This window comes from Monodelphis domestica, chromosome 4 (genome assembly GCF_027887165.1).
Source record: "Monodelphis domestica isolate mMonDom1 chromosome 4, mMonDom1.pri, whole genome shotgun sequence".
In the NCBI taxonomy this organism is placed as follows: domain Eukaryota; kingdom Metazoa; phylum Chordata; class Mammalia; order Didelphimorphia; family Didelphidae; genus Monodelphis; species Monodelphis domestica.
This window is the reverse complement of record NC_077230.1, coordinates 10889815-10906478: the sequence shown is the minus strand read 5'-3', so window position 1 is coordinate 10906478 and position 16664 is coordinate 10889815. Positions and strand designations below refer to the sequence as shown.

Sequence of the window (16664 nt, the reverse complement as noted above, 5' to 3'; positions counted from 1 at the left end):
ACTCTTTTTCCCCTTGGAACTATGACCAGGGTCCCCTGCTCCCCTGTAGCTGCAAGTGCTAGTGTCCATTAGTGCTTCTTCTTACCCTGAGATCACACCCCGAGTCTGGCTCTTAGTATAGGCAATGCAACAAAAGTCATGCTCTCAGTGCCAGCAAAGGGACCTTGTAATATCCTTCTGAGTGATGGTCTGAAGCTCCTTTACTGTCTGTGGCTCAGAGCTTCAGAAGCCTTTACTGCTTCTCCAGCTTCGCCCAAGGCCTGTTACTATGATGGAGCCTGCTCTAGCTCATTGTTCCAGCACCTCCACACCAGTGCACATCTGTTGTGCCATCCTTCTAAGTTGTTATGTGCCACAAAATTACTTTGTTTTGTCTATTTGTGAGTTATGTTGCTCCAGGATTCATTCTAAGGCATTATATCATAGTTTTTTGGAGGGTAATTTGGTAGAGATGAGATGAAGATCTGTACCTTCTCCGACATCTTAATACTGATAATCACTTCTTTCTTCTTCTAGTCAAGACACTTCCAATATCTGTATTATACTTTAGGATTTACCCTGATTTTAGGAGAAAAGCATTCCTTCACAAAAACATAATCAAGTAAAAAGACTAGTATAAGAATATGGCTCATTTTCTAAATGAGGATGACTTATTTAGACTAGCAGTTTACTGTTTTTCATCCTTACATTTCTATTACACAAGCAACATAATTTGTAATTTAATTACATTTAAAATATCACCTTAAAGACAAAGTGAAAAGTAAATATTATGGACTTTCTTTCCATAACAATTGGATGTTAGGGAAATATGGGGTTAAAAAAGGTCATTTTCAGACTAAATAGAACATAACTATTAGATGGAATACTTTTTCCTTTGAAATGAAGGCAATCATAACTTTAAAACTCTTATTGACATTTTAAACAGAAATAAGTCTAAGTATCAATATCACATTCTATAATTTTAAACTTTACAACAAAACCAGGCTTGTCTTGTGCCTAAATCTCATTTTTCAGCAGCAATAATAATTTCAAATATTTATAGATGACTTTATGATTTGTGTTTAAAATGCCGACTACAGAATTTTTGAGCACTATATTTAAATACTTTTGTTTTAAAAGTAAAGCAGAGGGGGCAGCTTGGTAGCTCAGTGGACTGAGAACCAGGTCTAGGGACCTGAGGTCCTGGGTTCAACTCTGGCCTCAGACACTTCCCAGCTGTGTGACCCTGGGCAAGTCACTTGATACCTATTGCCTAGCCCTTACCACTCTTGAGCCCTGGAGCCAATACACAGTATTAACTCCACAACGTAAGGTAAGTAAAGCAGAGAACACATTTAAATTCTAGTAAAATCTTTCAGGTAGTTAGAAAAATGTATGACAAATTTGGTTCAATTTATTTCCCAGAGAATTTTAAGAAACATCAACATTTGGCTTACTTAACTTTCTTTTCCCTCTAGTCCATTATTTTAAAATACTAAAGTAAGATTTCCCTAAAGGAATAAAAATTAGGTATTAACAAGTCAAAATGAATAAAGCTTCAATCATAATTGGGAGCCTCAAAGACTGTGGATAATGCTAAATTTGATCTGGTAAAAATACACTCTTCTTATAGAAGAATGCATACTACAATGATGTATAGATCTCCCGTTGTAAATGTTTCTATTCAGTGGATCTCTTGTTAAATGTTATATATTCCATTTGTCAGCTACAAGTCATTTATTTGTTCGGCAATTATCTAATTTCCATAAAAAGAAACAGTGAGAAACAAAATGCAACTATTAGGCTTTAAAATTCTCTCTTGGTAAAAAAGTTGGCTAATTAATTAGCTAATTAAAAATTATAATTTTATATCTATATATATGTATATATTTATATCTATATATATAAAATAATAAAAAAACTAATTATTAGTTTTAGGTTGCATGTAATCAAAGTACAATTATTTGGGCAGATGTGTGAACAACTAAATGTTTATTATCTCGACATCCTACTCCAGTCAAATACAAATGAGAAGAACATGAAAAAAAATCACACCTTTATTTCTTTGAATAACTTGAACACAACATACAGAATACTGAAAACCAAGTTGAAATTTTATAGTAATTTTTTTCTGTGCTTCCCTACATCGAAGAATACTAATCAGCTTTTGTCAGATATCATTAACGACCTGTTGAAATAGCTGCAGCTATGAGGATTCTTTTTTCCTCTTTTTAAGGCTCATACCTTTGAGGTTATTCAGAAGAGGCCCCACAATCTGCTTTAACTGACTATCAGTTTGCATGGATTTTTAAAATAAAATCCCAACCAAAAGCATTCCCAGTGAATTTGAGAGTACTTCATATGTACAAAAATACATAGCTTTTGAGAGCTGGAAAAGGTTTAAAACATATAGCACTTATTTACAAGCTCTGATTTTGATACCAATAAAAATTAATACACATTTACTTTGTTGTTGATTTTTTGGTGTAACTCAGACATTATTTCAGTTAGTTTGAACGTTTTCCTTTTTAAAATAACAATCAACTATATATACAAGCAAATTTACAACTGAGAACAAAATAATTAGTTGGTGGTACTGTATGACTGTGGTTTACTTGATCAGAAGTTTACTTTCAGGATCTTCATTTTTGCCCATAACCAAAGAAAAAAGTCTCTGCAAAAACCTCCATTGTTAATTAAACTCATTAATTTCTACACTTAAAAGTGTGAAAAAATGGTTAAATACTCCACAATTAAAAGAAACGTAAAAATTTTAATTGAGGTTAAGAGTTGGGAAGAAACCAACACAAATCAAAATAATCCCAAAGAACATAAATTGTCATAAGCAAATATAACAAAGATAGACCTAAAACCAAGAAGATATGAATCTTAATCAACATTCTGGGTGGAAAACAGGTTTCAGAAACATCGTAACTAGTTAAGTGCCAATTTGTTTTTCGTGGCCAGGCCCACCTTGTTGAAAGTACCTCTAAAATGGCTCAAACACTTGATAGTGTGGTTAGCAGACCTCAACATTGTGTAATCCAGACATCCCAAGGCACAGAGGGGTTACGCTATTGCCCCTCTTTACTCCCCACCCCTCGAGTGTTTACGAAAAGGTCCTAAGAGATGATACGGGGTCAAAGGGCCTCCTTTTCTTCTCAGGCGATTTAGGAAGCTACCTCGGTCCAGAAATGAGGCAGCGGGGTGGCCACAGAGGCACACACAGACCAGCGAGGAAGGATTACAAGGTTTTGTTATAGGTTTACCTGAAAGACAGATTGACATACAAAAAAGGAATCTGCAGACGTCAAGGCTGCTCAGTGTAGGTGGCCCAATGACAAGCACTTTTATTTTATCAGCAGCATATGATGAAGTTAGGAAAGTCGGACATCGGGGAGGGCACTGCAGGAACACCACGGAGGAAGGCTGGGAGACGGGAAGTGACATAAATAATACACAGCACGGAGAACATTTGCTAAAAGTAACATCAGGAACTATTAGATACAAGCTGCATCGCACAATGACGCCTGTACAATTGTCAATGCTTCCACGGTCAGAAAATGCAGCCTCACCACAGTCGAGTCAGGGCAGAAGAGTACAACGAGGAACAATCAGCTTATGATCCTTAAAGTGCATCATCTCCAGTCCGAGCACCTGCCTGGTACGCCCACGGAGCGGTCATGTGACACTGACTTCCAGAATGTGGTCATCCTTGCTGGGGATGACCAGGATCTGCATGCCGCTGCTTGAATTGAAGACCTGCCCGGAGGGAAACGGCTGCAGCCGGGGCATCGGCAAGCCTTTATGCTCCACACTGGCCGCTGAATGGGAGCTGCTTTTGCTCTTTAGACTGCTGCTGTCAGTCTGATCATCCATATTCTTGTCCACTGACAGATTATCATTTTCAATCCAACTGTCTGAAGAAGAAGACACAAAAGGTTGTTATCTTCATTCTCAAATAATTCCAAATAAAGCTCCTAATATATTTATAAGAATAACTTTAAGTCTTCATAAATTATCTCAATTTCTATTTTAGTGGCATATTACTCAGAAGAGCTAACAAGATTGCATTCGAGGGATCCAGAATGGTAATTAATTACCAGGAATTTTTTTTACATTCTGATGATTGATTTTGATATTGTTGCTTTATCCTTTTCACCTTCGAATCCTTCCCCATAGAAACAGAACCCTCCCTTAAACAAAAAGACAAGAAAAGCAAAATAAACGCATTTGTCATGGCCAAAAATGTAGCTTCATTCCACTGCAATCCCGCATCTCACTCTGAAGACACAGAATGCATCTTTCTTCAGCCCCAATCCTTTGCTGTCTGCATTTGTTTCCAATTATTATTTTATATTGCATGAACTGAGGTCATTCTATGAATGGAAGTCACATTACATAATTAAGGTCAAATTTTTATCCGGGTTCTGATCATTTTTCATCAGTTCATACAAGTCTTCGCCATGTTTGTCATTTTTTATAGTGTGATAACATTCTGGTATACTGATATGCCAGTTTCTTCGAAAATGTCTCTAACCAAAAGGGCACCTATTTTGAAGTTCTTTGCTACAAGTGGTGTTGCAATAAAGATTTGTTATACAACGGGGGGCGTTCCCTGTCTCTGATCTTGTTGAGGATTAGCAGGAGGATCGCTGGGTTTTAAAAGGGTATATACATATAAACATTACTGATTTTTTTCAGTATAACTGCAAACTATTTTCTGCAATGGCTGGGCAAAGTCACAGTTCCAATAGTACGTTAGTAGGCTTGTCTTTTCATCTCTCTCCAGCATTTACTATTTTCATCTTTGTTAATCAGATGGTGGCGTGATGAAAACTCAAGAGTTGTCTCTCATGTAATTTCAACCTCAATGTTTTTATTCAAATGCTTTTCAATTTTATGTAATCAAATGATTTATTTTTAATAATTAAGTTATTATATCCTTTGTTAAGGTAAATACTTTCCCCTCTAATTACAATTATGTCCTTACATTTTCCTGGGGTTTTTTTTAGCCCTTACCTTCCACCTTAGAATCAATACTGTGTATTGGTTCCAAGGCAGAAGAACGATAAGTACTAGGCACAGGGATTAAGTGATTTGCCCAGGGTCACATAGCTAGGAAGTGTCTGAGGCCAGATTTGAATCCAGGACCTCCCATCTCTAGGCCTGGCTGTTAATCCACTGAGCCATCCAGTTGCTCCCTCTCTTTTTTTAAAAATCTCTTAAATTTGGAAATGTGTGACATGCTAGTGTAAACTTTTTTTCCTAGTGTTCAAGTGAAAAATAAAGTGTATATTCCCTCAAACACAAAGCAAAAAGATCACATTTTTAAAATGTCTTCAGAGTATGTCAGAAATCTCATTAAATATTTGTTAATCCAATCAAATAATTTACACAACCACTAATAGGAAGCCTCCCCATTTAAAAGAAATTTCATACCAGCATCAAGTTGAGTGGAATGAGCAGAATGATGAGGGAGGTATTTAAACAACCTGACATCGGGAAAGGGGAGATATCCAGCAAAGAGAGGCATCACTTCCATGTGGACTTTATGAGTTGCTCGCGCTGTCACAGGCATTGAGATGACTCCGGAACTTTTCCCACATACTGCCCAATTACTACTATTGTCAACAACTGGGGAAAAAAAGGGAAATGTTAATTTTGTTTATAAAAGCAAATACTTTTGTTATGCAGGTTGTCCTTTATGCTAGGAATACTTTAGCCCCATTTCTTGGAAAACCCAGTTTCCTTCATGGCTCCCATCACGTACCACCTTTCCTGATTCGTTGTTAGTAGTCTTTCCTTTCTCAAACTGTCATGCACTTACTTGTTTACCCTTGACTATCCAGTACAATAGAACAAGAACTGCCAGATGGCAAGGATTATTCTCATTTGGTTTTTGTTATCCCTGCACACTCAGGCAAAGCCTACCCTAAGGAATATTAAGATTTATTGTATATTTAGTTAAGAATTAAAGATTATGAAAAAATTAAGGTATTTTAATAACTTCTCATTTAACTTCCTAATTTCTTAATTATTTTAAAAGTCTCTTTCAATTTCTCATATTCCAGGCTAATCAACATCTCTAAAGCACCTATCCTTATCAGGCACTGTGCTAAGCCCTGTGGACATAATTTATGAAAAGACAGTCCCTGCCTTCAAAGTTATAATCTAAAGTGGGTGACCAAACTCAAGAAGAGGCTGGAAAAAGAGGGAAGGAAGAGTAAGGGGGGGAGGGTAGCGCAACAGAGGCTGGACACTGGATACCTGGGATACTACGTCCCAGGCATTTTGTTCCATGGAGTTGAAACTAGGTAGATCAGTGGATGCAAAGGGTAGGGAGGCAGAGCCTAGTTTGGGGCAGAACAGGGAGGAATTCTGTATTTTGCGCTCGGGCCTCCAATCAGAGGGGAGAGGAGGTGGTGTGGGTCAAGGCTAGAATTAGCAGTATGGCAGGGAAGGGTATCTTGGAGGTAAAACTAATCCGTGCAGCTGATGCAAAGGGGAAAGGCTCAGCCTTCTATCCATTCTGAGGTGGTAGTTGTAGAGCCTGGGTCTGATCCAATTTTATTTTAAGAGGGAGGAAATTACAGCCCAGGAGTGCTCCTATTAAGGTCACGCCCTACTTAATGGGCAAAAGCAAGATTTAAATTCAAGCCTTCTGAGTTGAAGCACTTTGTAATGCTGTAATGCGCTGTGTAAGCTGCTTTCCCAAGATAAAGAATAAATTTTATTGGTATCTTTTGTCCTTATATTATCTACATTTCTCACTCTTATTTTTTCTTCTTTTTGCTCTCTACCATGGTCTAAGGGGAGGAAATCCACCTTCATTAAGTACTTACAGTACCTCAGACTCGGTGTTAAGTGCTTAGTAAATATGATCTCATTTGAGCCTCACAACAACACTGGGAAATAGGTGCTATTAGTATCATCCCTATCTTACCAGTGAGGAAATGGAGACAAAGGTCATGTGACTTGTCCCTGGTCACACGACTATTAAAGGTCTGACGTCATATCTCAGCTCTTCCAGGCCCAGAGTTCTAGCTACTATACTACCTTGGTAGGTAAAGCAGTGTGTATTTAACATGAGTAATTTATAATTACCTGCTTCATGGTTAGCGAGAACAAACTCTTTTCAACCAACCATTCTGCTGGGGGAAATTTTCATATGCTTGGTATAGACGTCCCATTAATTCACTGATGGGCTTGAGACCTGGTTTATCCCATCTGCTGAGTCAGTTTGACCAGGGTATGACAGCCCAGTGTGCTATGGCTTCTTGGAGCCATAGGTGAGAGCTGGGTGACAGCTAGACACTAAAGGGGGAGGAGCAGCCGGGAAAAGGGCTTTATAGGTCCTTGAACCAGGGGTGCTCATCCTCTCCGTACACTCACTTAATAAGCCATTTAACTTCTGCCTCAGTTTTATCATTTATAAAATGGGGATAAGAATAGCATCTAACTCCTAGGGTTTATGAACATTACTGATCCTATATCTTACATTTTATTTCACTCTGTAATCGATTCTATTCATAAGTCTCTTCTTTGCCTCTGAGTGAAACTCATGAGTTCCAAAGTTCAGTTCTCTCACATTAGATATCAGTTCAGTTTTCTTATTAATAATTTTCAATTAAAGAAAAAGTCTAGGCTAATGTTTCAATACTCTCATAAAAGTCTTCAAAAAGGAACTGTTTCCCTAGCAAATCCTTTGGTGCCAAGGAAGCTTGTAATTACTTTTAGCTCTGTGACACGTATGTGTTATGCTTGAGAGCACACAAGCTGCCCATATGTATCCTAGCTTAGCCTTGGCCTTGCCCAATTCTTCTCAGGCACCAGAAAGTCTGCTATCCATGGCCTAGGGATGGAGCCACGTGCCATAAATCATCAAGTGTTCCAGAGAGGTGTGGCCCTGGTCACACCACCAGAATGCCGTTAACCTCATAACCAGTGGCATTACTTCCTCACTTACCCACAGCTGTTCTTTGTTCTAGGTTTATAAGAATGAGTGGCATCTCACTGAGGCAGTCATCAGACTCCTCCCATGGGCAGCAGAGCCTTTTAATACAATGTTCTCCTGCTCAAAGAAAATGTCCCTCAGTTGACCTTTGTTGAATTTCACCCACAATAGATTGTTGTGAGGACCAATTGATTAAACAGATCCATGAGGCCACTACTTTGGGGGGCTGGAAGGGTGGTTAATCTTCCCTCAGAGATTGTTGTTGTTGCTGATATTCGGTTGTATCCAATTTCATGATCCCATTTGGAGTTTTCTTAGCAAAAATACTGGAATGTTTTGCCATTTCTTTCTCCAGCTCATTTTATAGATGAGGAAACTGAGGCAAACAGGCTTAAATAGCTTGCCCAGTCACAGTAAGTGATTAAAGCTGGATTTGAACTTGGATCTTCCTGAATCTAAGCCCAGCACTCTATCCACTATGCTACCAACTCTCAACATTCAACCTGCCACACAACTGGCACATATTATCCAATAAGCATTAATATTATTTCAAAGATAGAGATAATTTCATTTCCAAAAATATGCTTTTTTATTACTTCCTTAAAGGTTTGAATAACCAGTATTTCCCCAAAGATCAGGAATTAAAAAAATAAATAATATGTTATGGGCCTTTTTTTAAACTAAATTTTCTGTCACTTATTTTGAAGTTAAAATTTTGAGACATCAGTGGATTAAGAGCCAAGTCTAGAGACGGGAGGTCCAAGGTTCAAATCTGGCCTCAGACACTTCCTAGCTGTGTGATCCTGGGCAAGTCACTTAAGCCCCATTGCCCAGCCCTTACCACTCTTCTGCCTTGGAACCAATACACAGTATTGCTTCTAAGGTAGAAGGCAAGGGTTTAAAAAAATACAAAAATGAAAACTTTGAGACGAAGTCAAAACCAGGGACTTTGAACAAAGATCAAATACAAGGTAAAATTCTGATGCCTCTCTGAAGAGGATTCTCTTCCATAAATTTTTCACAATTTAAAATCAAACTTGCTCAAGTGTCATGATGTAAAAACAAGAATGGTTTGTGAGGGGTTTCTCCTATTTTAGCCTTGTTATTCAGAAGAAAAAGAAGTTTTTTGCTTCAAATCTGTCATAGCTGCTTCTATGCCATTAGCCTCTGTGTAGACATGATGCATTCTTCTAACCATGCTTTTCTGAGGAGAATCTTCAACTGTATTTTCTCAAGTAGACACAACAGTCACAACTTGCCATTTCTCAGTTCCACGAATGCAGTAGAGAAAAGGAACCCTCACTTACCTACGGCTCTTGCAGATCCTTATAAAAAGACCTGGCCAATTTCCAATCAGGTACTACAATTGTTATACGAGTTAGTCTACTTAGATTTCACAAAGTGACTTTAACATTGGAAATAAAAGTTCTCGTTGTTGGAATGAAAACATGCAGTCTGGTGGAAACCTACTGTGCCTTTAGAGATGACAATGCCTGAATTAAGATTCCAAAATTAATTTAGTTTCCAACTTCGGTCTCCCTTAGCTGGATTCTGTTTAGCCCAGGACGTTCATGTTGCTCTTCTTGCAACCACAGCTGAGAACTCCTGGCCCATCTTCTGTACATGCTCCATCTTGAAGGAGTAGAGGAGGTAGCTTCTATTAGACATTCTTTAGGAATTGGAATGATAAAAAATGTATCATCTAGTGGCAAACCTTCTGATAAGGCGCCTCTCCAACGTTTAGATGGGTTAGCTTTGAGATGACAGGCACAGTCACAAAAAGTTGGGTTACCAGATGAATTAGAGTGACAGCTGATGAATTTTTTCATTTGCCAATGACTAGAATCTACCGAGGTAAAGAAGGGTTTCCGTCTGAATTGTTGAAGGGACTAGGGACACAAATGAAATGACGTCTTTTTGAAGAAGTCTTTTGTTCACAAGAATATATGGAGCAAGTAAGTAGAAGGAAATTACTCAAAAAGTGATAGTCCTATTCATTTATTTGACATCAAATATCTTTTATTATGACCACTGTTCTGTATAAGATACAATGAGAGATATGAAAAAAATTCCTATGTAGGTTACTTACAATCTAGTTAGATTCAAAAATAAAAAGTTTCTACAGATCACAGTGATATTTTAAGAGTCTATGGTGAGTCAGCATAATAAGAGTTCAGAGGACAGAAAGATCACTCTAAAGGGCACCGTTCATAACAGATTTAATGCAGGAGACAAGAGTCTGGTATTGAAGAATGAGTAGGACTAAAATAATCAGGGAAGCCAGGAATGCGACTTGGATGTAGGATCAAGAGGAATTAATTTCTAGATGTAACAAATCTGAATTGGTGGAAGCATCCAGTACATAAAACTGGGATGCAGACCAGAGATTTAAAGGAGAGATCATAGCTGAAAGTAAAGAGGTATGTCATTCACAAAAGGAAAAAGGTGATCCAAAATCTCCAAGAGAACTTTAGTAACTTGTTTACTAATTTCACTTATATGATGAAATGCAACTGTGTATTCCAATATGAAAGGGAAGCACGTTATTTTAGAATAAAAACATTTTAAGTTTTAGTTAGATATATGCTTTGTGATACGTAAGAACAAAACTAGTTCATATCCTATTAAGTAAGCCATTTAATTATACACAGAATTTCAATGAGAAATAGTCTATAGACTCACCTTCATACATAAGTTTTGTTGTACAATAGTCATCAGATTCTGTTAATGCCTCATCCTTATCCACCTCCAAGAGGTCAGAAAGTCGTGTGATGGACACTTCCAAAGAACAGAGTGAACCTGTTTTACAATACTCTGTTCCTAAAGGAGGGAATATTTCAGCTTTCACATTATATAATGTCTAGGTGAGGGAGAAAGATACAGAGGAAAATTAATAAGCTATTGTTAAGAATGACTTATATTAAGACAGGTCAACTTAGATAATGAGTTATATACTACAATTGAATGCTACCAATCCTTTTTAAAAAAGGAGCATTAATGAGGCTATCAAGTGATAAATTAACATCTTAGAGCTAGTTTTCTTATGTCTTTAATTACAAATGAAATAGCTTTATGATACCATTACTACTGAAGAACCAATTCTAAATTAGCTCCTCACATATGATTAGTGTATAAGCATTTTCATCATATCTCACTGATAACTAGAGAATGAACATTTATTTTAAGATTATATAATAGGTTCAAACTCTAACATTCCCTTTGGGGAGTAGGTATGCTCAGAGGAAAAAGGGGAAGCCCTTTGAAAAAGAAAATCAGCATCTAGACAGAAGTCTTAAGCCAGGTTCCAAAAATTTGATAGGATTTGTAAGGATAACTAAATCTAATCTTTCAGAAATGGATGTACAACTTTTATAGATTAAGTCTAAGATATTAACTTTAGATCTGTGATAGTGAACCTATGGCACAGGTGCCAAACACTGTTGTCTGCCAGAGTTAGTTACTAAAAAGGCAGAGAGACTGGGATGGAGCTGTTCCCTTCCTACTCTCAACATGCACCTCTCCCTCCCCTGAGTGGAGTGCTTGGGCTACCCTTTCTCTCTCCCCTGTCTGCATATGTGTGTGGGGGGGGGGGGGAAGGAGCAGGCATAGCACTTGGTCTCTGGGTATAGTGGGGCATGGCATGCAGTGGGGGGTGGGGCATGGCACACAGTCTCTAAACAGTTCACCATCACTGGTTTAGATCATTGGGGGAAGATCAAAAGAATGACTTGTTTGCCAAGGAAATTTTCTTCTAACACAAAAAGAGCTTGTCACAAAGATTTACTGTCTTTTGCCTACACGTTGGGAATAAGGGGGAATGAAAATATGGACTTTTTGCTGCCTAAAATAAGCACATACAGCTAGACTGTGTAGTAAAGAAAACAATTACATAAAAAAATAAATATAAGAAAGGTAATTCAAATTAAGAATATTTGGATAAGAATGGCAACGAAGTAATTAATATGTTCTCTTTGGTAACTTATTAGGAAGTTATCTGAAATCAAATTTATGCTTTCTAATTAAAATGAAGAAAAGAAAGCTTGGATTCTATGAAGTTCTCAAAGCTAGAATAAGTATAGTCTAGGAAGTTCTGACTCTAAGATGAACAAATTAAGAAAACAAGGCTAAAATGCTATTCTCTTGTTTACTAAGCATTTAATAATTATGAACTCTTGGACTATCAAAATATCTGTTGAGACTAAAAAGTTGTGAATCATACACTAAATTTTCCAAAATCACTTTCAACCTGATATGTATGTGGACACTTACTAGTCCAGCAATTCAAACAAAATTTAGTTTCTCCAGCATTTTCCGGCTTAAAGACTGAATACTAATAACTGAAGTCCACTCATACACTAATATTGAGTAGGCTTTTGGGTAGAAGAGGAAAATCTGGTAACAGAACCATTTATATACAACTAACTCCTCACATTAAAAGCATGCTTTTGGCAACTGGAAGATATGGAAAAAAACTTAAGCTACCATGGCCTTGGGTGTATATATTATATGCATACACTCATATAATAAGTGTATATAAGTATGTATGCTGACATAATTTAGAAAAGTTGGTTCTTACTGGCATGGATCGATATTAAGAATAAACAAAATAAATGCACAGAGTTCAATTACAACATTTTTGGCCACTGTCACTTTACCTTAGAGCATTCTGCAAATCCTATATGAATATGTATAAACTGGATCCTTAGTTTCTTTTAGCATGACAAAAATACATTTAAAGTTCTTAAACTCTGTAAAAATTTCAATTTTCCTCTGTGTTCATATTTTCCTTTTCTGTTTCAGGAAATATATTCAAGTTAGTGTCTAAAAATAGGGCTGTTTGTATGTACATGTATGTGTACACGTACACACACACACATAAGTAATCAGTCAACCTATTAAACTTCTTTTGGGGGAAAAGTAATTATAAATGAGTTTAATATTATTTGGGCCACTAAGTACAAGTTCATTTAAGGGCAAATGACTTGATAAAATAACATTTGTAAATATCTTAAACAGAGCCTGAGTTTTAACTTAAAAATAAAAAAGATCTTCATGATTTTAAAAGCTCTTTAAGGTCTCTGAGAATTACACTACCACTATTTATATGAAAAAGTTATATATTTAATAATTTGCAGATATGGGAGGTCTAATGAGTGTGGAGTCTTTTATAAATTTACTTATTTTTTCAATATTGATTGACTTTGCTGACTTCTTTTTCTTTAAAAAAATTCTTTGTTACATGTATCTCTAGGAAAAGGAGAGAAAGAAGGAAATTTAGGTGATGTAAAAACAAAGGATACCCATAAATTTTGTTAAAAAGTTATTTAGGGGGCAGCTGGGTGGCTCAGTGGATTGAGAACCAGGTCTAGAGACGGGAGGTCTTAGGTTCAAATCTGGCCTCAGACACTTCCCAGCTGTGTGGCCCTGGACAAGTCACTTGACCTCCATTGCCTAGCCCTTACCACTCTTCTGCCTTGGAGCCAATACACAGTATTGACTCCAAGATGGAAGGTAAGGGTTTAAAAAAAAAAAGTTATTTAAGTTTTTAAAGAAGCACTAAAGATTGCTTTTAAATAAATGTGACAAATAGGAGCCGACGACAGTTAATTGTTAGGACTACCATTGTACAGTACTTGGATGTATTAGAGGAAAAGTGTCTGGGAATGCAAATCTAAAGTCAGTGATAATATATTCTAAATCAATAATAATCACTTGTCTTATAATGCTTTTTGAATAAAACTTATTTATAGAATAAAGAATGCAAATAGCTTATATAAAGAATTTATATTCTAACCTAGATACTTTGAAAAAGTGATTCCTTTGCATATGTTTTTATTTCATGATTCATATTCTCTCTCCCTAAACTCTTCTTTATAAAATACAGTAAAATATGTAATATAATACCTACAAAAAAATTTTCCACTTGGAACTCGTAACTGTACGGCTTTAAGGAAATGGACCGAACTTCAGAGGCTGGATAAAAGTCAAGTGAAAAGTGACAGTTCAGAGAAGGTGGAAGTTCCTTTGTCCAAATCAGCTCCCATACAAAGAACACTGATTGTTTGCTGCAGATGTGCTGAAAAAGTGATAATTTTTATGAGCAGTGCCAGAAGAATCACATTTCACAAAGTTAGCCATTCCCGTTTAAATTACTTTGTGCATAGAAAATACGATGTGTCTTTTTAAAAAGACAGACCCTCTTTTATGATATACCTGTATATGTACATGCTGTTCTTTGGTCCTGCATCACCCACCACTTCCCTTGGATCCTCCTGCCTGGCTTTGCTTCCCTGCAGAATACTGCACAAACTGGCAAAAATGGGCTTAGTTTTTTATGATTCCATAAGCTACATAGCATAAGGGATCACAAAAAAGAAAAGGAAAAAAGATAATTTACTAATGTGTGGCAGTTCACTGTACAATTCCACAAAAGGGTAAAAGTGATCATTTTAAACAAGGTTGACTTTAAAGAAACTTCACAAAATATAAGCCTATATTTATGCCAATTACTTGATGTGCAACATCAAGCTACAGAAAGAATGAATACAACTTAATGAATGAACTGTGGAATAACTTTGCACAGAGCCACAATTAAAGGCAGGAAGGTAAAACTGCAAAGTCTGGTGTCCAGAAAGAAGAGGGAAAAGCTTTTCAAAACACTAAAAAGATAACTGGTTTCTTTTTTAAAGACACAAGAAATCCTTTGATTTCCCTAAACAAATACTCTATGCTCTAGAAACATGGAGAAATGACCCGCAAAAGCAGGGTTAGACACAGCCAGGCAGGGGGGACAAACACGAGTTTCTCCTGACCAGACTACCCTACCAGGACTTTTCTCCTTATTATGGGCCACTTATTCTAAGGCCAGCCTCCCGGCAGTCCAAGCAGGGGCAGACGAGGGCCTTCACTGCGCCGGTCCAGGTGGCCTGGGTATGGTTTTCAAACTCTCCCTAATGCCACCACGTTGGTCAGACCCCGAGAGCTGAAGCGCGCTCTCTTCACTCCCCAGTAAGGCGTGCTGCTTCCGTCTCACGGTTCCACTCAGGGCGCCTGCCGTGGATCTGGCACGTCCCTAGCCAAGGGCAGCGCAGCGAGAGAAGGCCGGAGGCTCGCACGGATGTACTCGGGGCTCGACCCCTGACAACGCACTCTGCTGACCACAAGTGGCCAAAGTCTGGACGTTCCCGGTCAAGGAAGGAGGAAACCAGAGACAAAATGACTGGTGTGAAGTCGCCCAGCCACACGGCCTGGCAAACAGGTGCAACTGTGGGCAGTTCTGTAAGCTCCAGGCCACTCCAACGCGGCACTGTGTGGCGGACTTCCCCGGTAGGTGGAAGGACCCCTTCAGAGCGAGCTGACTGAACCCCCCGCTAGCACCTATGCCAGTCCCTCGATAGCCAACGTCAGGCAGAGGACGGGCCTTCTCGTGCTTCGGCCTCACGCTGGCGAGTTCGCCGAGGAACAAAAGGGAGCGAGAGAAATATTACCTGCGGGCTCTTAGCATTTAATGGGACTAGTTGCAGATCTGGGCTACTTCCAGCATCTATGAGGCTATTGTCTGATAGCTGGAAGCCAAGCTCTGATAAATTCTGGACGCAAACTTGAATGTATTTCCTGAAACAGAAAAGGGCGAGGTGAGAACACGGGCAAAGCAGACGCGCCCCAAGTCTACGCCTGTCTTGCTAACGGCCCTGCTCCGAGGAGCTAGCACCGAGGCTTACGGAGCGCCCCGAGGATGCCTGGGGCGTCTGCACGCATTCACTCGGGTGGCTCCGGACTGCTCCTCTCTCCCTGCTTCCTCTGCCACGGCACGCTGTCGGGGTGAGCAAATGTCCCAACGAACGATGCCGGAAAGAAGGCAGCCGGGGACATCGGGGATTAAGGATTCAAGGGCAGACTGATGCCCCTTTAGTTTCCGTGATGAACACGACATTCATTAGGTCCCTCCTGTGTGAACGGAGCACCGGGCAGACAATAAGGCGTGGCTAAAGCCAGGCCTGGCCTCGCACCCCACACAGTTTACCGTAGGAGGGCTTTAAGACAAAGTCTGCGTGAAAGAGGAAGCCATTTTCAACTGGAGAGCAGGAAAGTCTTCCTGGAGGTGGCATTCGGTTTAGGGCTTTGAGGAAGAGGAAGAATTCAAGAGGTGGGGGGCGGGGGGGGGGGTTGGAGTAGTTCAGAGAATGACTTGAACAAAGGCAAGAGACAAAGGAGCCCCTCTTAGGTTAAGATGGAGGATAGAGGATATGTGTGGAAGGTAATGAGAAGAGGCTAGAAGGGCACAGTGGTGGTTGCTATGATAAGCAAGAACTATGAAAGGTAAAACAAAAACTTCAACATTTCTTTTAAAATGTTTAGTAGCAAGGTCTATTCTATGGAATTAGCAATTTAATTCACGAGGTCTTTAAAAGAAGTTTCTACTTTTTTATTTTTAAACCCTGACCTTCCCTCTCGGAATCAATACTGTGTATTGGCCCCAAGGCAGAAGAGCGGTCAGGGCTAGGCCATGGGGGTCACGTGACTTGCCCAGGGTCACACAGCTGGGAAGTGTCTGAGGGCAGATTGGAACCCAGGACCTCCCCTCTCTAGGCCTGGCTCTCCATCCACTGAGCCACCCCGCTGCCCCCAAGCAGCTGGGCGTGGAGTCAGAGGGCTGTGCCTTTACCACTCGCAGTGTGCTGCCTCCGACAATCCACCCCTCTGCCCTTCAGGATGCTCCGTGACCTGT

The 16664-nt window shown here is 39.0% G+C and overlaps 1 protein-coding gene across 2 annotated transcripts in view; it reads right to left on the bottom strand.

Moving 5' to 3' along the window:
• Positions 1–2018: 2018 nt before the first annotated feature.
• The window catches only part of TRAPPC10 (trafficking protein particle complex subunit 10), a 130140-nt gene continuing 115494 nt past the window's right edge, over positions 2019–16664 (bottom strand). For both annotated transcript variants that reach the window (XM_007493215.3, XM_007493216.2), the window contains 5 exons: positions 15424–15550; positions 13845–14012; positions 10619–10796; positions 5422–5616; positions 2019–3899 (listed from right to left, as the gene is read on the bottom strand). In XM_007493215.3, the coding sequence (XP_007493277.2) occupies positions 3661–3899; positions 5422–5616; positions 10619–10796; positions 13845–14012; positions 15424–15550 (907 nt within the window). In that variant the 3' untranslated portion in view covers positions 2019–3660. The remainder of the gene's footprint in view (positions 3900–5421; positions 5617–10618; positions 10797–13844; positions 14013–15423; positions 15551–16664) is intronic.